The 23235-nt window shown below is 44.3% G+C and overlaps 1 protein-coding gene across 3 annotated transcripts in view; it reads right to left on the bottom strand.

The window, feature by feature from the left end:
• VPS53 (VPS53 subunit of GARP complex) overlaps positions 1-23235 on the bottom strand; it is a 136304-nt gene that overhangs the window by 36817 nt on the left and 76252 nt on the right. For all 3 annotated transcript variants that reach the window (XM_045773639.2, XM_087854667.1, XM_045773641.2), the window contains 5 exons: positions 22402-22496; positions 12332-12574; positions 8461-8608; positions 2619-2701; positions 1620-1698 (listed from right to left, as the gene is read on the bottom strand). In XM_045773639.2, coding sequence (XP_045629595.1) covers positions 1620-1698; positions 2619-2701; positions 8461-8608; positions 12332-12574; positions 22402-22496 — 648 coding nt within the window. The remainder of the gene's footprint in view (positions 1-1619; positions 1699-2618; positions 2702-8460; positions 8609-12331; positions 12575-22401; positions 22497-23235) is intronic.

The following is a 23235-nucleotide window of genomic DNA, read 5'->3' as shown; positions in this document are numbered from 1 at the left end:
CTGGGGGGAAAAAAGTCCACTCTTCCTTTGGTAAATGTAAAATTCTTTTACCAGCTGCATTCCGATCTGAAGTGTGTGGCAGTTCAGGAGAGATGGCAGCTAGAGCAGATCACATGCAGGACACAGTGAATGTTCACCAGCAGCAAAGGGATAATCAGAGCCCGAAGAATGAATCTTCAGAGCCGCGTTCCTTTAAGAAAATGGGTAGCCTCAATTTGCCTGCTCATATGCTACCCATAAACACTGAGAATACTGGAAATACACATCCACATCCGATCGGTGGAAGGATCAACCTTTTGAATAGAAACTCTGTGACATCAGCTATTCAGGACTCCCCACTTAGCTTCATAAAACCCTGCGGCTTAAGTTTTGGTTTTCATCCTATTTTCGTTAAATGTTTACAATCTACTACAAAACCAAATTCAGACCAAATGTGTGCTTACACAACCTAGTGACATGGCCACTCCTCCTGACAAGAGGAAAAGAGCACCAACACTGATTGGCACCAGGCCAGTCACTCTCTTCATGCTCCGTCCTCACAACACTGGGAGGCAGAGAGCTGCATTTCACATACTGATGAGTTAACTTGGGCCCAAAGAGGTTAAGTTATTTGCTCAACACCCCCAAAAGAAGAATGAGGAGAGTTCAGTCCGTCTGACCCCAAAGCCGGTGTTTTTTCTACAGTACTCTGCTACTGGCCAGTAGGCTCCAGAGAAGCTCTTTCTCCAGAGTTTGTAAGAATGCTACCAGAGTCTGTTAACTCGAGAACAGGCATTGGCAAACTTTTTCTGTAAAGGGTCAGACAGTAAATATTTTAGGCTTTTTGAGCCATATAGTCTCATGAGTTCCTTACTCATTAATTGTGTCTGCCATTGTTAACACAAAAGCACCCACAGATAATATATATACATGAATGAGCATGGCTGTGTTCCAATAGAACCTTATTTACAAAAACTGGCAATGGGTAAGACTTGGACTACAGGCTGTAGTGTGCTCACCCCTGCTCTAGAAATTCTAGAGTGGAAAGCTTCATGTTATTTGGATTAAAAAAATCAATAAATAACTGCCCATTTCCAGCTTAATTAATCAATAAACAAGAGAGTCTTCCATAGCCTGTATGGTCCGCGCAATTCAGGAATTTACATTCTTTGAGGAAGAAAAGATACAGGCACATAAAAGCCAAACAGTAACACGAGGCAGCGTGTGCTCCAGGAGGGTTCAGAGGGCCCCGGGCTGACTGATGCGCCACCACGACTTCAGGAAACCAAGGTCCACAACCTGATCCAATAATATTGTGCTGATAATGGAACTCAGAAAGAGTGAGAAGTTACCGCTGTAAGCACTGACAAAAACACCCATTCTGGTGAGACCACATCAAGGTTTTTAGCACGTGTCAGATGCTAAACAAAGGTATCTCCTGCAGACTTAACGAACACACCGGCTCCCTGTCTTGTTCTCAGAGGACAAGCAACTGACCTAAGGCACAAGATAAACTCATCTCCTGGAGGCCCTGACACTTGAGGGAGTGAAGAACCCACAGGAGCCACAGGCCAGGGCTGACAGCAACCACTTGAGGTCACTCTTGGAGGTCTAAGAAGAAGCACTTCACAAAACCTCACCTTGCTCATGGCGGTCAGGGCAGGATCGCAGGCAGCATCCAGATCTTGAACCAACAGCTGGATGCTGCTAGAGATGACACTGCAAACCAAACAAATTAGTGGTCACCACTCTGGGGAAGTAACTTTTCGAATGATTAACACAGCCCCCGCCCGATCTTTTAGGTACACGTATCGAGATTAGATTCATCATTTCATCAGAAACACTCAAGTTTGATTTCAAAAGGGAATGGACGACAACGAGGAGCATCTGGCTCTTCATTCTTGCTGCATGTCCTGGTCTTATCTGGGTGTGTCGCCACTGAGTCAGGTCACAAAATTCCATGGCTAGTCTCCCTAATCACTCCACCCATGATCCCTCTTCCCTTCTTACTCCAAAAGCACCTGTTTGCTCAAAATGTTTAAATCAGAACTTGAAAAAAAAAAAAAAAAGTTGAGAAAAGGAGAGGAAGTGACCTAAAAAGAGAATCTTGATTTTTCCTCAGTATGGCCTACGCCAATCTCATTTACTGACCACAACAAAAATACCTCAAGGCAACGCCAGCGAAATAACTATCAGAGAAAGCTTCATAGTTTGAACTTCTTGGACAGACACCTGCCACCCCACCCCCACCCCCCGACACACACACTTTACATTCTAAGACACTGAAGGTGGGGCTGGCCCTCTGTGGATTTGGGGTGGGGTGGGTGGCACACAGGAGGCCTTGGATTTGACCTTCCTGCAGGGATGGTCAAGGGAGGATTTCTTCTCTTTGGTTATTCTAGATAGGGCAACAATAAAGACCCTGAAAGCTAAAAATGACTGTATCTGAGCGGGCCAAATGGGAGGCAGCTGCACTAGCTTCTAATGCTTCTTACTGGCTGCTGGAGAATCATCCTGATTCAACAGGGGGCCCCGGAAACCTCTTAGGTCCTGTGATGGCCTAAAGCCGACAGCCTGAGACATGCTGCTTTGTGAGCGGGAAAGGGCAGGCCTTAAGCAAATATGTGCGAGGTACATACGTGCTGAATGTATCCATTTCTCCAGTCAGATTGATTCGCTCAATCAGACTTACATCAACTTTCTCCTTGAGTTTTTCTTCTAGCTATTAAAAATAAGAGAGAAAAACATGTTTAACAATGCTCCAAAGGAGTACCATAATAAGAATACTTAACATTTACCGAGTTTGATGATTCGGGTATCATTCCGGGCACTTTTCAGGTACTGACTCATTTAATTCTTACAACCCCATGAGGAAGATTCTATTATTATCTTCATTTTACAGAAGAGAAAATGGAGGTGCGATAGTACGTGGTAGGGCCAGGAGTCAGTCTTCCTCCAGAACCTGTGCCCTTTAGCACTGGGCTGTACTCACCTCTTAGGACACACTGGAAATTCATTTCGTTAATTTTAAAAAGACCCCAGTTTTCAGGACCCTCCCTGCTCTATGACCCGCAGGCTCGCTCAGCAGCTGGAAGCCTCCGGTGGGGAGTGGCAGTAAAATCAGTTCAAGTACTCACTGAGTGCTACTATGGGCCACCCACTACGTTAAGGTGCTGGGGATACTGCGGTAAACAAAGGAAACACAGTCTGCCTTCATCAGCCTACAGCCCAGGACAGAAACACTGGCCACGCTCCCAGCTGCCTCAAAGAAAAAGACAACTGACCAGGAATTGTAAACATAATGAGTGTTTTGTCTTAAACTAAAAAGTACTCTCAGGGGTGTGTAAATTAGTGTAACCTTTCAGAAGGTAATTTATTTAAAAAGCAGAAATTTAAATATACACACTTTTTAAAATAGCAATTTCACATCTAGAAATACACTTCAATGAGAATGAGAATGATATACAAAGATATGCAAATATTCTTCACAGCATTCATTAATTCAACCACAATTTTCAGAAAGCATGTTTGGTGATGGGTAGTAAGGAGGCCACGTATTGCAGGGTGCACTGGGTGTTATACGCAAGTAATGAATCATGGAACTTTACATCAAAAACTAGGGATGTACTGTATGGTGACTAACATAATATAATAAAAAAATATTATTAAAAAAAAAGAAAGCATGTTTTGTGCCAGGCTACTCAGTGAACAAAGCAGAGACGTTCTGGTCTTATTTATGTTAGTGACTAAACTGGAAACAACCCACGGGTTTGTAAGGGACTGACGAAGCAAATTACAGTGAAGGCTTAATGCTTCAACTCCTCAGTGGCCTTTTCCTGTTACACTGAAAATAAAATCTGAACTTTCTAACTATAATTTGGGTCCTGTCTGGCTCTCTGGCTCACGTCTTCTTTCCTCCTTGCCTGCTTGGCTTCACTTACGGCTATAACCTAAGGTTCTGGAACATACCAAATTCATACATACCTCCTCAGGGCCTTCATGCTTCGCACTTCCTACTTTCTTTCCCCGAAACACTCCTTGCTCACCCCTCCTAACCAGCTTGCTTGCTTTGCCACCCCCCACCTCCCAACCCTTCCATACTCCTCACCTGGCAGTCTCCTTTGCCTACCCTCGGTCTCTGCTTCAATACCACCTCTCCTCAGAGACGCCCTCCTCGGCCAGCTACTTCAGTAGCCAGCTCCCTAACCAGCACTCACCACAAAACGGAAATTACCTCTTGGCTTACTTATTACTATCTCAGCTCCTCCTTTAGTTCTACGTTCCCTGATAGTAAGAAACTATCTACTTTGTTCACTACTGTCAGTTAACACCAAATACGGCGCCTGGTCCTTACCATAGTAAGTGCTTCCTGAGGATCTCCTGGATGAATGAAGGCAACAACAGGTGTAAAAGTGTTACAATTAATGAGCAGATGTTGATACATTACTGGCGTTGTTTTTTAAGTTTTTTTTTTTTTTTAAGATTTTATTTATTCATTTGACAGAGAGACAGACAGCCAGCGAGAGAGGGAACACAAGCAGGAGCAGTGGGAGAGAAAGAAGCAGGCTCCCAGCGGAAGAGCCTGACGTGGGGCTCGATCCCAGAACTCCAGGATCACGCCCTGAGCCGAAGGCAGACGCTTAACGACTGAGCCACCCAGGCGCCCCTGTTTTTTAAGTTTTTATTTTTCAATTCTTCACGCTTAGATTCTTGTCTCTAGTTTCTCCCTCCATTTCTTTTTGCTCTCTTCCTGCGATTTTTCCTAAGGAAACTGGATTGTTTGCTCTGCAGATTCTCCCATAGTTTGGATTTTGTTGATTGTATCCATGAGGTATTAATTAACATGTTCCTCTGTTCCCTGTATTTTCCGTAAATTGTAGTCTGATGTAGAAACTTGATCAGATTCAGGTTCTTCTCCCTCTCTCTCTTTTTTAGAAAACGATTTCATGATGGTATTGTGTTTTTTTTTAAGATTTTATTTATTTATTTGTCAGAGAGCGCGCACAAGCTGGGGGAGCAGCGGGCAGAGGGAGAAGCAGGTTCCCCGCTGAGCGAGGAGCCCGACGAGGTACTCCATCCCAGGACCGTGGGATCCTGACCTGAGCTGAAGGCAGAGAGGCTCAACTGACTGAGCCACCCAGGCGTCCTGGTGTTGTGTACTTCTATTGGGAGATACATGGTGCTTGTTGTCTCTTTTTTGTAATGTCAACAGCCATTGATGGTCACTGCCCAGATCCATTATTTCATTAGGAGGTGTAAAAGAAGGATATTCTAATGCTTTTGTTCTTCATCTATTAGCTAAAATTCTGCTATAAAGACATATTTCCTGGGGCCCCTGGGTGGCTCAGTCGGTTAAGTGTCTGCCTTCGGCTCAGGTCATGATCTGCGGGTCCAGGGATTGAGCCCCACGCTGGGCTCCCTGCTCAGTGGGGAGTCTGCTTGTCCCTCTCCTTCTGCCCTGTTTATGCTCTCTCTCAAATAAATAAAATCTTAAAAAAAAAAAAGAGATTTCCCATTGTTAATGATTTCGTTATCCTGAGGTATAAGTTCAACAGGAAAGGGTAAGAACTTTCCCTTTATTTACCAGTATTCAATTCATACCAGTGGTTCCTTATTATCTTTGAAGATGATAAGTGCACTAAAAAAAGAGAACTCATAATCACATGGATTTAAACATATTTGATGTTTTCAAGGCATTGTAGTGAACTTCTCACTGATGTTTACACATCCCACCTCTGACCAGCAGAGCTTATTCAGGTTGGCCCCTTTATTAGTTTCTTCGGCTGCCCTAACAAATTACTACAAACATGGCGGCTCAAAACAAAGAATGTATTCTCGCACAGTTCCAGAGGCCAGAAGTCCAAAATCAAGGAGCTGGCAGGGTTGGTTCCTTCTGGAAGTTTTGAGGGAGAAGCTATTCCATGCCTCTCTTCTACCTTCTGGTTGCTGGCAATCTTTGGTGTTCCTTGGCTTACAGACACATCACTCCAATCTCTGCCTCTATCTTCCCTGTGTCTGTTAGATCTCTCTTTCCTCTCTAAGGATGCCAGGCATTGGATTTAGGGTTCACCCTAAATGCAAGATAATCTCTTCTTTTTTTTTTTTTTAAAGATTTTGTTTATTTATTCGACAGAGATAGAGACAGCCAGCAAGAGAGGGAACACAAGCAGGGGGAGTGGGAGAGGAAGAAGCAGGCTCATAGCGGAGGAGCCTGATGTGGGCCTCAATCCCATAACGCCGGGATCACGCCCTGAGCCGAAGACAGGCGCTTAACCGCTGTGCCACCCAGGCGCCCCAAGATAATCTCTTCTTAAGATCCTAACTTAATTATAGCTTCAAAGACCCTATTTCTGAATAGGGTCACATTTACAGGTATTGGGAGTTAGGACTTGGACACATCCTTTTGTACAATAAGCCCATTATGGCTCCTGAATCCTTCTGAAATGACTGTCACTGTCTTTGATATTTTTCTTGCTTTTTGCATGACGTGATGCTCCAGGCTCATCTTGCCCATTTCCTGTCCCAGACCTGGAATTACTCATTCTCCAGGAATCTCTGGTTTCTTTTAGGGGAAAATGGTATTTAGAGATCACAATATAGGTGCTAAGAATGTACTGACTTTTATAATCAGTAAAAATAATCTTCACTAGGGACACCTGGGTGGCTCAGTCGGTTAAGCATGTGCCTTTGGCTCAGGTCATGATCCCACGGTCCTGGGATCGAGTCCTGCATCGGCCTCCTTCTTCAGCAGGGAGCCTGCTTCTCCCTCTGCCTACCGCTCTCCCTGCTTGTGCTCTCGCTCTCTTGCTCTCTCTGTGTCTCTCTGACAAATAAATAAAATCTTAAAAAAAAAATCTTCACTAAGTAACAGAAAAATTGGCTATATCTATCATGAGTCATCAAAATGGTCTTTGATCTACTAGTAGTTCTAGAACTTTTAAGAATCTGTTCTAGAAAAATAATGCAAAACATATTAGATGTTCTTTGTAGGATTACTTTAGAAGCAAAAACCAGAAATAGCATAAACAATTATGAGGGATACTGTGAAGTAATTTATGGTATTATCCCTTAATGAAATATATAATTATTAACAATGTTGGCAATAAAGATATTATAACAACAGGAGAAATGCTAGTGCTGTGAAGTTAATAAAAACAACAAAGGGATATGAGGCTGAATTAAGTTAAGATTATAGCATACAAAACTTGTTCATGAAAAAGGACGGAAAGAAAATACTCCAAATTGCTAATATGATTATGTGATGGTGATGGGATTAAGAATCATTATCTTTATGTTTTTCCCCCCTTTGGTTCCATGGTTATTTAACTTTTATTTTTAATTTAAAAATTATTTATTTATTTACTTGATTTACTTTTAATTTTATTTTTAAAATACTCTATTATATATATATGTGTGTGTGTGTGTGTGTGTGTCGTCCTTTTCTGCACACATGCAAAAAAACAGTTAAATAGACAGTGTTTCTTCATCACCGAACTCTGGACCTCTCCGCCTTGGAGGTCCTCACCGATATTTCTGTCCTGCCCTGGGAGCTCTTGGGGCTAAAGGGATTGCTGTCTCTGGCTCCAAGGCCAAACCTTTACAGATCATTCCCTGTGTGACTCAGTGTGACCACGTCCCCACACAGAGCATGCTATTGCCTCTGGCTGGCTTAAACTCAACTGTGAAGTTTTGGGGGGAACACTTCTTATTTTGGCCTCTTGTATTCTGCTCTGGCTCACAGGCACTCCAAGCTGTACTGTCTGAACCATAATTTATGACTACCTTCCAACGATCCAGACATGTGTAAATAATAAACCCAAAAAGGGGGGAAGAGCACAACCTTCTCCAATTATTTTCCTTCTCTTGGCCTTAGGTGAATTCCAGACCAAATGTGAAAAGGAACTTCTAATCCCACGTTGAAGGCTAAATGGAAAATTCTTCTGGGTCTTCCTTCTGCTAATGGGGAGCTCCAGGAGAGGCATCACCCTTTCCTGCTTCACAGTTCCTGAACGTCAGCATCCAAACAATGGTTGTTTGTTTAGGCAGACTGAGAATGCTATGTACATTTCAGGGGACGTGTAAAAGCCCAAAGGATTTTGCTTAGACTAGTAATGCTTCTGAGAATGGAATCACTGGCTGTGACTCATCGCCACCAAAGGCTGGGTCCTAGCATCGTTCAGCTTGTCACTGCCTTTCTTACATGGGAGACAGTGCTACTGACCTACTTTCAAGAGGGCATGCCCTCTGAGTAGCTGAAACAACTCTGGGGAGGAGATCAGTCATCCTTTCTTTTCCAGTCTCCTTTTAACAAGGCTCTTCTGTAAGATGGCTGCCTGCACCGTCTTCTGGCTGGACAGCAAGTTTTCCTCTACGACCAACTGGTCTGCCCACAGGTGTACGTGGCTTGTGACGGCCCACAGTCCTACCTACTGAGTCAAGAGGCCCAGATGGCTCAGGAAAAGGAGGCGGTGGACAGCTCACCTGCTGGGTGGTGGCCAGACAGTACTCTGCTGTGCTCAGGATGCTGCAGACGAGGCAGAGCTCCTCTAGAGTGAACTTGGCTACCTCCGAGCCTTCCTTTTCCTTGAGGAGGCTGCTGATGGTCAGCCCTCCACTGCTGCTCGTGGTTCTGAGGAAAAGGAACAGGAACTGGTTAGGCTGGGGCTTCTCCTTTGCTTCCTGAACTGGTAACTGCACATCTTAAGACAAAGAAAAGGGGGAAGGAAAGGCTGGACGTGGCCCAAACAAACCCACATACAATGAGCCTTTTCCTACTGACCTTACCTTGACTATCATCTGTTTAAGTTCTCTGCCCATCAGGAGTAGGAAGAAACAACTCCAACAGTGAGCGAGTAATCAGTCACAGTAACTATGACGACTCGGGTACTCACAGAGAAGGCTGCTGAGTGGCCTCTCTGCTTAGCTTAGAATCTCCTGCTCTGGAGGGCTCGCTCAGGATCACCTGTAGCACGAAAGCCTGTTCCCTGTTTCAGTCAAGAAAATTCTGCACGGGAATTTGTACACTGTGCTTGTGGAGGGGTACCAAGGTGAATGTTAAGACATGGTTCCTGCTCAAAGCCCCGAACGCCTCACCCCTTCCTACTGATCTAATTGTGTGTTCACAAAATGTAAAACTAGTTATAAAACCTCCTGCTATTTCAACTGTGTGAGTCCAAATTTTTTTTAGTTGTGTTATATTAGTCCCCAGACAGTACTTCGTTAGTTTTTGATGTAGTGTTCCATCACCCATTGTTTGCATATAACACCCAGTGCTCATTACAACACATGCCCTCCTTAACACCCATCACCGGGCTACCCCATACTGCCACTCTCGAGTCTAACTTTTTTAAAAGAAGACAGAATTCTTCTTTATGAAATTTACCTGAAAAATAAAAATATTAAAAAAATAATCCTAAAGCTGCCCAGTCTTACTGGTAATCAAAGATTTGAAACGATCTTCATTTCCAGCACTTAACAAGGGCGTGCGGATGCCGACACTCCTGCACTATGTGTCAGGACCACGGGGTCGTACGGCCCTCCTGGGGGAGTAGCTCAGCTTAAAAACATGTTCACGTTACTTGACCCAGTAGTTCTACTCCTGTTCAAGGATGCTTTTCTGTTATTTAAAATACTAAAACCGTGAACCTGGGGCGCCTGGGTGGCACAGCGGTTACGCATCTGCCTTCGGCTCAGGGCGTGATCCCGGCGTTCTGGGATCGAGCCCCACATCAGGCTCCTCCACTAAAAGCCTGCTTCTTCCTCTCCCACTCCCCCTGCTTGTGTTCCCTCTCCCGCTGGCTGTCTCTATCTCTGTCGAATAAATAAATAAAATCTTTAAAAAAAAAAAAGTGACCCTAACCTAAATGATCAATTAAGAGAACGATCAAGAAGAACTTGAGAAGTTCAGTGAGGTTCTCCTGCATGTTGGATTATCGTGACATCACGAAAAGTGTTTTGAGGACTATGTACTCTCACGAGTGCCGAATGTTCTCTGTTGGCCTCCCAGATCCATTCGTCATTCTTCTCTTCCCTTCTCTCTGGCTCAGGAGACTGACCTCTACAGACTTATCGCTCTCGCTCCCTGGCCCTCTGGCCTCCAGTGGGTTCAATCAACGGGAGATGTGACAAGAAGTTGGAGAGGTAGAGGAGAGAGATGTCTGAGTCCTAACCGCCACCTCTGCTTCCGTGTGGTGTTGGCGGTGACTGTGGCGCTCCATTTTCTGTGGCAATCTTTCGTCCACAGTCCCAGCTCTCAAGTGAGTTTTATTTTATTTTTAAAGATTTTATTTATTTATTTGAGAGAGAGCACAAGTGTGGGGGGGGGGGAAGGGACAGAAGGAGAGGGAGAAGCAGGCTCCCCACTGAGCAGAGAGCCCATTGGGGGACGCAATCCCAGGACCCTGGGATCATGACCCAAGCCCAAGGCAGCTGCTTAACCAACTGAGCCACCCAGGTGCCCCTCAGTGAGCTTTAAAGTAGTAACAATTACCCCCTAGTATCTGGATGCTTCAGAATCCTCTGTTGGTTTCTTTCACGTGAATAGTTATTTCTATTTCTGTGAATAGTTGCTTTGGTAACAATACCCTAGCTGAGTACACCATTTGTTTCCTGCTGTGATACCTGGGGAAAATGCTGGCAGGATGTTAAGTGAAACGAGCAGGGTACAAAACTACAGGCAGTATATTCCCAATACTGTTAAACAAACAAAAGCACAAAATCATACACATTATATATATAAATAAAGAACAGAAAAACATATACTAAAAAGTTAAATTTGTTTTCTCTGGGTGGTGAGATTATAGCTGACTTTTACTTTTGTCTTTCTGATTTTCTGTGCTTTCTAAACTATAATAAACATTATTTTGATGATCAGAATAAAAGTTATTAAAATTTTTTAAAATGTTTTTATTATAGTCAAAGAAATTCTCATTGATGAAATATATTTGTTACTTCAAATCTCTGGTTAGAGCATAAAAATTTTATTTTCTCTCCTCCAAATAATGTAAAACTCCCATATATGACACATTTTAGTGAAAACAACCGCAACTACTTCCAGAATTATTGAATTTAGCCATGGGGATGATTTATAAACAATAAATTCCAAAGCATTATTTTATTTTAATTTTTAAAAAAGATTTTATTTATTTATTTGACACAGAGAGAGAGACAGCCAGCGAGAGAGGGAACACAAGCAGGGGGAGTGGGAGAGGAAAAAGCAGGCTCCCCTCGGAGCAGGGAACCCGATGCGGGGCTCGATCCCAGGGACCTGGGATCATGCCCTGAGACGAAGGCAGACGCTTAACAACGGAGCCACCCAGGCGCCCCCAAAGCATTATTTATTTATTAAGATTTTATTTATTTATGTGACAGAGAGACAGCCAGCGAAAGAGGGAACACAGCAGGGGAGTGGGAGAGGAAGAAGCAGGCTCCCAGAGGAGCCCAATGTGGGACTCGATCCCGGAACGCCGGGATCACGCCCTGAGTCGAAGGCAGACGCTTTAACGACTGCGCTACCCAGGCGCCCCTCAAAGCATTACTTCAGATCATATTCTATCATAATCGAAATTGCTGTAGAACCAAAAATCTTTGGCTCCACACCCAACGTAGAGCTCAGTGTAGGGCTTGAACTCACAACCCTGAGATCAAATCCTGAGGTGAGATCAAGAGTCAGACGCTTAACTGACTGAACCACCCAGGTGCCCCAGAACCAAAAATCTTTAAACTCTAGTCGAACAGCCATTTATTTTAATTAATAAGCACTACAGCAATATTCTAATGTCCCAGAATACAGTGAAGTCACTATAATTAGGGGCTGTGCTATGTAACCCCCTATCCCCAATCCTACCACATCTTTAAATATTAGACTCTATTCAACAAGACACACACACCAAGACACAAACAGAGACTCTGGAACGTAATCAGATTGAGGGAAAAACATTCCCACCTCCCATGTGCTCACCATCCCAGGGCAAACTCACTGAATGAAACTGCCCGTGCTGTTTAGAAGTTATTGCTACCACCGCCTTAACTTGTTTTTTTGGCCAAAAACCTATTTTTGAATCTATACAAATTAAATACATACATAATGGAACTGACTCCCTGGAGTCCACTGTGGTTAAGATCTGACCTGTGCTGGCAGCCAGTGTGGGCATCTCCTCTAACGGTCTTGATCAGCTGTGGCATCCCATTAGAAAGGAAATAGTCTCAGACCCTTGGGAACTCAGTACGAGTGTTTCCCTCCTTGAGACTCTTAGCAGTTCGGTAAACAATTTCAGAGATTTCCTTAGATTCCCATATTTAGGTATATTCAGAATCTTTTGTCACCACTCAGATCAGGAAGAATAGCACTCACTTGGGTAGGTTGCCAGAGAGGATTTTCCAGGCATATTCTCGAAGGTACTTCTGGAAAATGGTGGTCAGGGCGATCATTGGCTCCCCAGTACTGAGCTGGGAGCATTGCACCATGCACTTCTTGTAGTAGACAAAGAGGTCAGCACAACTGGGGAGCACAGCACCTCCTTCGTCAGTGTTGGGTTTAGGTGGCCCCTGGGCTTTGAAATCGGCCACAAACCGATCGATCAGTTCTCCAAGGTTTCTAGGAGGAAGAAAACCTACAATGTTATTTCAAGAAAGGTAAAGCAAATGTGCTTGCCTGCCATAAGTAAATCATTCCTTTTTTTTTTTTTTTAAAGATTTTATTTATTTATTTGACAGAGATAGAGACAGCTAGCGAGAGAGGGAACACAAGCAGGGGGAGTGGGAGAGGAAGAAGCAGGCTCATAGCAGAGGAGCCTGATATGGGGCTCGATCCCATAACGCCGGGATCACGCCCTGAGCCGAAGGCAGACGCCTAACCGCTGTGCCACCCAGGCGCCCCCATAAATAAATCATTCCTAATGCTTTTCACATTTGAAACTGGACCACTTTTATCCATATCTTCATTAACTGCCACCAGCACTCCAACAATAACAGCAGCAAGAGTATTTGGTGTTTATTTGTGTGCTGCTCTCTGCTTTTCAAGGCGTTTCATGATCCCATCGAACCCAAAGCCTCTGTGAGGGAGATAAGGTATTACTGGACTCTCTAAGAGATGAAAAAATTAAGGTCTAGAAAGTTTGTTACACAATTCAGTGGCACAGCTGAGTCTAGAGGCTGTCATTTAAGTGCCTGCACTGATCCTAATACCATATTAGTACCATCTCTTCTCTCCACAAATGAAAACCCTAAATAACAATAGTGATCATTTTCTTAACACTTACAACGTACCAGGCACGTACTATGTCAGCACTTTAGAAGTGTCCTTTCACTGACCTTCACTCAATCTTTACAGTAACCTTACGAAGTATGTAGTATTCCTGCCCTCATTTTCAAAAGCAAGGTGCAGAAAAGTTAAGGACCTTGTCCACGGTCAGAGCAATGGAGTAGGGGAGCCAGGATTCAAAACCAAACAGCCTGGCTCAAACCTCATGCTTTTAACCACTCTACCTTCCTATCTCCGAAAACACAAAAAGGTTATGATGTCAGCAAATATTTTGATATCATTAACTTAAATGTGCCCCTTCCTATCTCCGAAAACACAAAAAGGTTATGATGTCAGCAAATATTTTGATATCATTAACTTAAATGTGCCCACGGGACAGATGCCTAAGCAGAGATGAACAGTAAAGAAGTATTCTAATGCTTTCTTTCTCCTTTAATGCATTTTTTTCCTTAATGCTTCCAGAATCAAAGGTATAAAAAATCTTGGGAGAAGGGAGGGTGTGGCAGCTCCGGGCTTGCAGCAGGTCACGATGGTGATGATGGTGGTAGCAGTCCCCCCATTACCCTCTCAAACCTCACTGAGTGTGCCTCAGTCATACTGAGTCATCACAGCTTGGGTCCAGCAGGGCTCTACTCATTGTTTCCTGCACAGTTGAGCTGTATGGGAGGGAAGAATGGGAAGAGTCCCCACCCCTTGACATTTTCCATCTTTTTAGGTTACTGTCTAAGGCTACAGGAATCCAGCTGTGCTTTCAGAATGTATTTATATAACAGGAAAAACAAGACAAGAACCACACACAGCACCAATTAGCAGGAATAGGAGAAAATTGACATTTTACTCAAGAGCTTTTCTTACTGAAAGTTGATTATATCCAGATGTAGCCACTCTGCCCTCAAAGAACTTCAGTCCTAGACTAGGTCCCTGTGGTGATGGTCAGCGAGCAGGGAAGGAACTTGTTGGTTAACCTTGGAAAGCTGCAGGGTCACCACCCCCGTTCCTCACCACCTCTGCCTGCCCCACCTGGCCACTTAATCTCTCGTTGCTCCTGCACAGGGACCCTCCACTCCAGCCAGACTCACCTTAACTGCCCCTGCCCCATCTCTGTCTCTGACTCTGGGCCTTCGCCTGTGATGCCTGGATGCCTTCCCCGGCCAAGGTGCTCCTCTGCCACCCCCCAACTCACGCGTGGGCTCGGCCCAGACAGTTCTTACTCACGCCAACCCTCTGTCTCAATTTCAACTTCTGTCATCTGCAACACACTCACAGTTTATGATTATTATTTTTTAACACTTCACTATCCAGTGTAAGGATGTCAAATGTTCAAGAAACAGGACGGCCTTCTCCCATCCTGGGCTCGCAGCAGGCGATGCTATCAATAATGGCTCTCTTTTTCACTGATCTTTGGTGTAATTTCAGAATCCTTCTTGAGACAGCATTCTAGCCAGTCACTGATAAGCTGAAGTTGGTACAGAAGGTGAAAGGTGCTTGCTCCACAGTAAAATCTTCTCTGATTCATGTATGTTATCACAAGCTCCTTGAGAGTAGGGATAAGGTTTGTTACTTCTGCTCTTCCCAGGCCCACCCCTCACACATATGTGTGAAGCTAACCTTCCAGTTATGTCTGTGCCCAAGACATACACAGCTCATCAGCCCTCATGCTTTGTTCCCGAAGGATGGGAACGGAAGGGTGGGTAGGTGGAGATGGGGCAAGGGCTGGTGCAGTGGAGAACATGTAACAGGAAAGCAAACCGTTCCATCTGAGTCTTCTTAGGAGAGATTCTAATTGCCAAACCTCTAGTCCCAACAAAAACAGGGGCCAGAGCTCTGAAGTGTTTTTACTTTAACCACTCATCCAATTCCCCTAGAAGCTGAAGTCAGGATACTTACTTCCCTGCCTCGTATTTCATAGCCAGCTCGATCAATAAGATTATAAATTAATCATGCTCATAGAACATAAAGAAAATTTCCACTTAAAAAAAACCTCTGAAGATCTTCCATACTTTGCAGGCTGTCTCCCAGGTTGCTTCTGACACTGTTCTCTGCGCACATGAGATACAAACCCCTCAGACTAAGCTTCCCTCCCTTACCACGCTGTTTACATCTGCATGCTTCTATGCCATATGAAACACCGGAAAACGAGTGATTGACATGTCACAGCACAGATGGTCCAATCCAATCAATTTGTACGTGCAAGGCTCTGTGTGCCATACATATAAGATATAAATGAGTTCAATTAAAAAAAAAACAACAAAAGTTGTCCTTCCTTCCAGGCACCAAACACTAGCCTGAGTTCTGGCGAGACCTTTTTGTAAGACTACTAGAGAAAGGAGTGTGTGTCCTATTGACCTGCTGACTGGAGTCATAAGGAGGTGTTTTTTACACCAGAAAGCAATTACAATCAAGTAAGAGTTTATAAAGGGTCAAGTGCTGATCAAGTGCTGCTGGGTATGGGCGTTAAGACACAGCATTGACCCATCAGAAGCTTTGGTCTATCTGGGGAGATAGGACCCTCATGCTCATGATATTTAGATTTCAAGACAGCAACAAAATGCTAATTTGGCAGTACAGACAATATGAACAATTTGTTTCAGACGAAGGAAACGAGAGAAAATTTCGCAGCAGACTCAGGTGAGGGAATACAGGCCTGGAGTCAGAAGCGAGCCCAGAATACGGTGTGTGGAAGGGGGGCTGTACGGAGGAGGGGACGTGGCTAAGGGAGAAGTCAGCAGTTGGGCAAGTCTGACTTTCAGTCTGACTTACCCAGTCTTCTGTCTTCCCACAGCAAACCGCTGGTAGCTTCCTACCGTCACGCCGTACACAACCTCCCACCTGGCCACAAGCCTGTACACTAGGCACCGTACCGGCGCCATTAGAAACACGATCTCCTCACAACAGCCCTGAAGAGAAGGCATTCTTACCGCCATCTTGTAAAGGATGAAACTGAGCAAAATAATATCGCTTGCCCTAGGTCACAGAATTTGTCGGAGCTGGAATCTGAAAATGTGGACGTCTGACTCCAATGCCCAGCTCTGTCCACCGTGCCACGCTTTGCTTTTACAACACTGAGGCGCTATACAGAGAGATGGCATCGCGCTTGCGGCCGTGTTCACTTTCTCTCCACTTAAAGGAACGTGTCACGGGTGTGGATGGTAGAGGAACGACCAAGGAATTTCTTCTGGGGGATTTGCAGTCGGCATCCCTAGCAACAATATTCTAACCAGAATGGCACAGGGAAAGGAAGATGGCAGTCAGACAAAGCTGGCAAGGAGCTGAGCATGGGCAACACAGGTCAGGATCCCTAGGATCTTACCGGGCTTGTTAATTCAAGGGTACTCAAGCTACTTTGCACCCCTCCGCCCCTGCCCTTGGGTTGGGGCCAGTGGGGTTGGGGAGCCAAGGTGTGGCTTGAGCACAACTGGGAGATGGACTACACACAGGTAAATGGAGCAAATAAGGAAATCCATGGAAGATGTGGGGAGCCAAGTTTCTCACTGCTGCAGAATGTGGTTAGAGACGAGCAAAGCGGGAAGCGAAAATAAACCCCGCGGTGTTGGATCGGAATTAGTTATCAGCATAAACTCAAAGGTTTTAATATATACGTTGGTATAAAAATAGGTACAGACGTCTGTGTTCATACATCTATGTATATACACACATACAGTCCTTAGCTCTCTCAGCCGCGAGGACCCAGACGCATGACACACAAGCAGTAATGAACATACCTGATGCCCAGAACTTAGTTTCTAAATATGATTCCCCGCCAAAGAAACCAGAGAGCCTGGAAAAATGGGTGACTTGGGCTGGCGTAGGGAAGTACCAGATGAGCCTGGTATGTTTTGTTGGGCCAGAAAACAACGGCCCCAGAAATGATAGGCGCATGCAAAAAGCATGAAAAACCAGCCTGAGGCGTTCCAGTGGCCAAATCGGGGACGATTTGAGCAATAAAATAATGATGGATCCTGAAAGAGGAAAAGGACATCAGTGGAAAAACCAGTGGGAAATCCAAATAAGGTCTGGGTTTAGTAACTAGAACTGTACCAATGTTAACTTGCTGGTGTGGTAACTGTGCTGCGGTTATGTAGGACACTGACATCAGGAGAACTTGGGAGAAGGGAATATGGGAAATCTGTGCTATTTCTGAAAGTTTCGTGTAGGTTTAAATTTATTCCAACATAAACTTACAAAAAGGTAGTAACGGCTATAATCCACTGAATAAAACAGGAATCCACGAGTACGTGCTGACATAATAAGTGGGGATGAGAAAGCTTTTTCTTAAACTATAATGCGAACTAATAAACACAGAAGAAATGATGGTATTAGAAAAATCATCATTTGGCAACTATCTCAGTAATAAATGATTCGGGCAAGTATCAGCAGGAGGTGAGAGATGAGAAAAAGAGTATTTATATGGTTTCAACGTTTCTCCTGACAGTTATTATTATTAATTACTTATTAATAAAGAGAGAAGCCTGGCAGACTCCATCTAAAGCAAGTAATACAAAGGAACACGACGAGCTGCAGGGCAAGCCGACAGTATGCGCCTCCTGATGTGAATTACTGAGAAGAACCCGGCACCGCTTCTGCATAAATCATAAATCATGAGGAAACATTAGTCAAACCCAGACGGACGGACATTCCACAAATGAACTGGCCTGTACTCTTCAAAAATTTCAAGGTCATGAAAGATAAAGAAAGAATGAGTTGTTTTTCTGTCTTGAAGAGACCAAAGAGACGTGACAAGTAAATGGACCCTGGGGTCCTGGCACGGATCCTGGATCTAGAAAAGACATGATGGGGACCACCGGCGAAATGGAATGGAGTCTACGAGTTCAATGGTACTCGTGGATCAAGTTAACTTCCTGGTGTTGATAGGTGTACTGTGGTTAGGTAGACTGTGTGCTTATTTATAGGAAACACGCACTGAAGTCTTGAGGAGTAACGGGGCACTCTTGCCTACAATTTGAAGAAAGTGTCTATGTAGAGAAATCTCTTCTCCAAGAGTCAGTCAGAGAAAATTACTATATTCCCAAGAGTAAAAATTGTATGAACTTCCTTCTTGAACATAAACAAAAATTGAGAAAGCCACTTAGAGCACGCAAGGACGGCTCAGCCCAATCTGCTAAGGAGATGGCTCTGGGGATAGCCCTACTTCCTTCCTCCTCCCTAGGGACCGGCTCTGCAGTCCTCCAGCACTGCTGTTTGGCTTTTGGCTGGCGCAGGTGCTGCCAGAACTTTCCCTGGGCAGGTGGGAGGCTGGGGAGACGAGAGGGCGGACCCCTATGCCAGGCCCAACAGAAAGCTGGCAATACTGATCAGGCCCCCTAAGCGCTGACGAGTCTGGGACGAAGAGCACAGGGTGGGCAGGGCAGGCACAGCTCCTGACCACTCGTGCCAAGTGCCAACACGTCCTCTCATCTCATCCTCACCACTAATCCTGTGAGGGGAACATTACTAACTGCACTGGAGAGAGGACAAAACCAACTCCGAGAGGTTAAGTACCATGCTTGAGGTCCCAGGCTAGCGAGTGCAGAGCTCTGACTCAAATCCAGGTCTGTCTGGCATCCAGGCCCACGCTCTTTCCACTACACTATGTTGGGTCTCTGTCATCTGGGAGCTTGTGAATGGTCTAAGATTTTCCTCCCTTGCAGATTTTTGAGTCAGAGCTACAAGAATGTAATATGTACAAAATCAGTCCCCACCTGAGCTTCTTCCCTTAGGATTCTTGGACAAAAGGGAGGACGGGCTTTGTACAACCCCTTAAAATTGCACTCAAGATAGTGGGTGGGTTTATGTGAATTTTTTTTTGGCAAGAGAATCTACGGTTTTATCGGGCTTTCAAAGGGATCCGTGACTCAAAAAAAGGTTAATAGCCACCGCTTTAGGCATTATTTTGTCTGATTCTCTGCTTTAAAAGATGAGGACATGGATGTCTTGAACTCTGTTTTCTACTTCAAGCCTTTCTGCTTCTTCTGGAGCGACAACAGCACAACCTACGCAATTCTCCTACGAGCAGCTTCTGCTACTTCCCCAGTGCTGTGGAAACATCCTAGTGAGGCCAAACGGCAAGATGAGTGGCCAGCACTTCATTTTTCATAGAGAAATGGAGAGTCCCTAAGGAAGGGAGGTCTGGCTCTCTGCCCGAAGTATCATGAACAATGAGTACACTTTATATGAATCAAGGCCATGTGAAAAGAGTAGATACCGGAATTATGATAATTCAGAAGAACGACTCTCTAGACCAGGTAGGTTTGGGGAAAGTATGTGGTTATCTCAGATATGCACTTTAAGCTCTGGATCCAACAGCTTTTAAACCTTTCTAAAAATAAGAATTTGGGTTGATGAGGGAAGAAGAGGTTTTGTCCAAAAATCTCATAGGTAAATAACGGATCTTTTACCTGCCCCTCCAGGTGTCTTATTAACTTCCTAAGAACTTTTTTTCCTTAAAGATTTTATTTATTTATTTGAAAGAGAGAGAGAGAGAGAGAACTGGTGATGGGGAGGGGGAGAGAGTGAGAAACAGACTCCCCGCTGAGCAGGAAGCCTGACTCGGGGCTAGATCCCAGGACCCAGACATCATGACCCAAGCTGAAGGTAGACACTTAACCGACTGAGCTGAAGGCAGATGCTTATTAACCCAGAGAAAGAACTTTTTAAAAAAAATTTTATTTCTTTCTTTATTTATTTGACAGAGAGAGAGAGAGAGAGACAGCCAGCGAGAGAGGGAACACGAGCAGGGGGAGTGGGAGAGGAAGAAGCAGGCTCCCAGCAGAGGAGCCTGATGTGGGGCTCGATCCCAGGACTCCGGGATCACGCCCTGAGCCGAAGGCAGACGCTTAATGACTGAGCTACCCAGGCGCCCCCAGAGAAAGAACTTTTTAACACAGAAGACAGGGTGTTCCAAAGGTGCAAATGGCAATAAGTAATTACTGCCTTGCTGTGTGCCTTCCGACATAAGCCCAACGTCTGGATAGACAGGAGGAGGCAAACTGGCTTCATAAGGCAAAACTGAACAACTCTTTTTTGGGGAGGACGGCAGGCAAGAGGTTGTTTTTGTTAACAGAGAAGCTCTCCTACAAAGTTCATTTTCTACTTTTCTTGGGACGCCTGGGTGGCTCAGTCGGTTAAGTGTCTGCCCTTGGCTCAGGTGATGATCTCAGGGTCCTGGGATCGAATTCCACATTGGGCTCCTTGCTGTTTCTCTGTCTGCCTGCCACTCCCCCTGTTTGTGCTTGCTCTCTGACAAATAAATAAATAAAATCTTAAAAAAATATGAAACATCTTATAATTGGGAACAAAAAGAGTAGACACTATCTACAAAATCAAATAGGTGAATAAAAATAACGCTCCATGTAGTGATTCCACTTGAAATAGTCTCTTAATCTTGTGGGTTACATCTGAAACATATTCAGAAACAAGAATTTGCTAACCCACAACAGAAGCATTAAAAAAAAATTTAGGGGCGCCTGGGTGGCTCAGTTGTTAAGCGTCTGCCTTTGGCTCAGGGCGTGATCCCAGCGTTCTGGGATCGAGCCCCACATCAAGCTCCACTGCTGGGAGCCTGCTTCTTCCTCTCCCACTCCCCCTGCTTGTGTTCCCTTTCTCACAGGCTGTCTCTCTCTGTCAAATAAATAAATAAAATCTTTAAAAAAAAAATTTTAAAAAAGGACTAAATTTCAGCGCCTAAGTGCTTTCCCAGAGAACTCCCTTTGAGAACTTTCTCACAGCCGCTATTGCATTCCCTGCGTGAGCCACTGTCTGGTCCTCCCAAGTGTGTTCTTCTGGCTACGGGGCCTTGTCTCAGAGCCGGGGCCAGCCTGTCTCCAGAAACCTGACCTTTCCAAAATCTGCCTTCCAGTGTGGAAGGGCCTTAACAGTTCCTCTGGCTGTGGACAGACATTCAGGATGAGGAGGGGTCTTCCTCCTTTGCATGAATAACGGACATTGGAACTTGAAGATATTCCTCTGACTGAAAATTTTCAGGAACTCCTGAGTTTGTAAAAAGTACATATATTAAATGGATAATAATCCATAAAATAAAGTAAGAATCCACCAGTCCATACTGACATAAATACACACACACACATGGGGGAGAGGGGGAAGTGCTTCCTTACAGAAGAACTCCAATTAAAGAATAGAGGAGAAATGATAGAAACAGAAAACCAACACTTGGCAAACACTACAGTAATAACTGCTTCAGGCAGAAATCATCAAGGGATGTCAAAATGAGTGGGCAAAGTGTGAGGAGAAACAGGATATTCACTAGTCCCAAAGTATCCCCCCATGAGATACTTATTAATTACAAAGAGAAAAATGGTAGCTTCACAGCAGAGAAAGCTAGCAAGCACTACCTTAAGCAAGTGAGCAAAGTTACCATCACCAGTGATGGGACACACCCATATGATGTGCCTCCTGATATGACGTACCCAGAGGGACACGACATCATCTGTATGGCATACTTGCCCACAATGCATAATCTGGATTGAATCAAGAGCAAACATCAGACAAACTGAAACAGAGGGCACTGTAGAAAATAACTTGTCGATATTCTGTGAAGTGTCAAGGTCATGAGAGACAAACAAAAGACTGAGGACGTATTCAAGGTAAAGGGAGACCAAAGAGACCTGACAACCAAAGGCATGGTGGGATCTTGGGCCAGAAAGTGGACATTCATGGCATAATGTTACCCTCCTGATTTTGATAATTGTGATTATGTATAAAATGGTAGCATTCTAAGGGGGGAGAAGGATCTATGAGAATTTTTTGTAACTTTTTGGAAGTCTAAATGATTTCAAAATGAAAACCTGAACAAATTATACTTGAAAATATGTATATTAGAGATTCAGCTATCTTTCTCCGTTTTTCAGTGCCTGACATGGTCAAGCCTGTCTAGCTATATAAGAGCTCAATGCCCACATGGGAAAGGGTTGTTGGGATTCATTTGGGACCTTATTAGAGTTAAACTCAGGCTTCTAAGATTTACGGATACAATGAATAACATTCATACGATATAAAAAAACCCTTAGAAGGTTTCCAGGGAGGGTAACAGGAGGCCTGCTAAGTCCCTCCTTCAGCCTTTGGAAGGAGTTGTGCCCTTGCGAGGCCCAACCATGACCAGAGGAGGGAGAGACACAGTAGAAAACAGCAAAATGTTCATCACTCACTTGTCCTGGGACTCAATATACACGTAGAGATGAGGCTCGAAACACTTGGAAACAATGCCATGAAATGGATTGTCTGGGGCTTTCGGCTTCTTTGGCTGTAAAGGGGGGAAAAAAAGAAGAAAGAAACCTACACTTGAGCCATCTTTGCAAGCTTTTAAGCAGTTTCAAAGAATTCATCCCTTCAAAGTTTACTCCTGACATAGATAAGAAGCAGTCAATAATGTCTTGCATTATGACTCATGCCAGTTTGTGAACAATGAGCCAGCTTTGTCAGCATCGCGGACTTGCCCTGTATGGGGAAAGATTTACTGCTGCTCTGATAACACATGCGCTTTCAGTCTGGAAGCTATTCATCATCCGACTGTTGTTTTAAAAATTTAAACCCAAGCTACTAACGGTATCTTGTATTTGTACAGTGCTTTAGAATTTATAAAGTGCTTTCATGTGATCTATTTCTGACAGCCTCCACTTAGTGACTGTTATTATGGACCAAACACTCCAATATGAAATAACATCTCATCTATTCTTCACAACAACCCTCGGTGTAGGAATTAGTACTACTATTTTACACCTAAAGAAAGGAAGGCTCAGAGGGTTCTAGCAGCCTGCCCAAAGGCACACAGTGAAGCTTCCTACCTCCCGAACTAGAAAACTCTTTCTATTACAGCATTGCTTTGCCATGATGGTTCCCGGCCTGTTGAACTGCACTGATGAGTAAATGCAAGAAAAAGAACGGTAAGAGACCAACATAGCATTGCTAGCTTTTTGTTTTGTCACTTTCCATTCTCACCAGTCCCTAAGAGTATTTTACACCCAAACACTTTATAGGGAGAA

The sequence above is a fragment of the Ursus americanus genome, chromosome 23, assembly GCF_024610735.1.
Source record: "Ursus americanus isolate L20-20 chromosome 23, mUrsAme1.1.p, whole genome shotgun sequence".
NCBI lineage: Eukaryota > Metazoa > Chordata > Mammalia > Carnivora > Ursidae > Ursus > Ursus americanus.
Note: the sequence above shows the minus strand (reverse complement) of the source record. Positions and strands in the feature narration are given on the sequence as shown.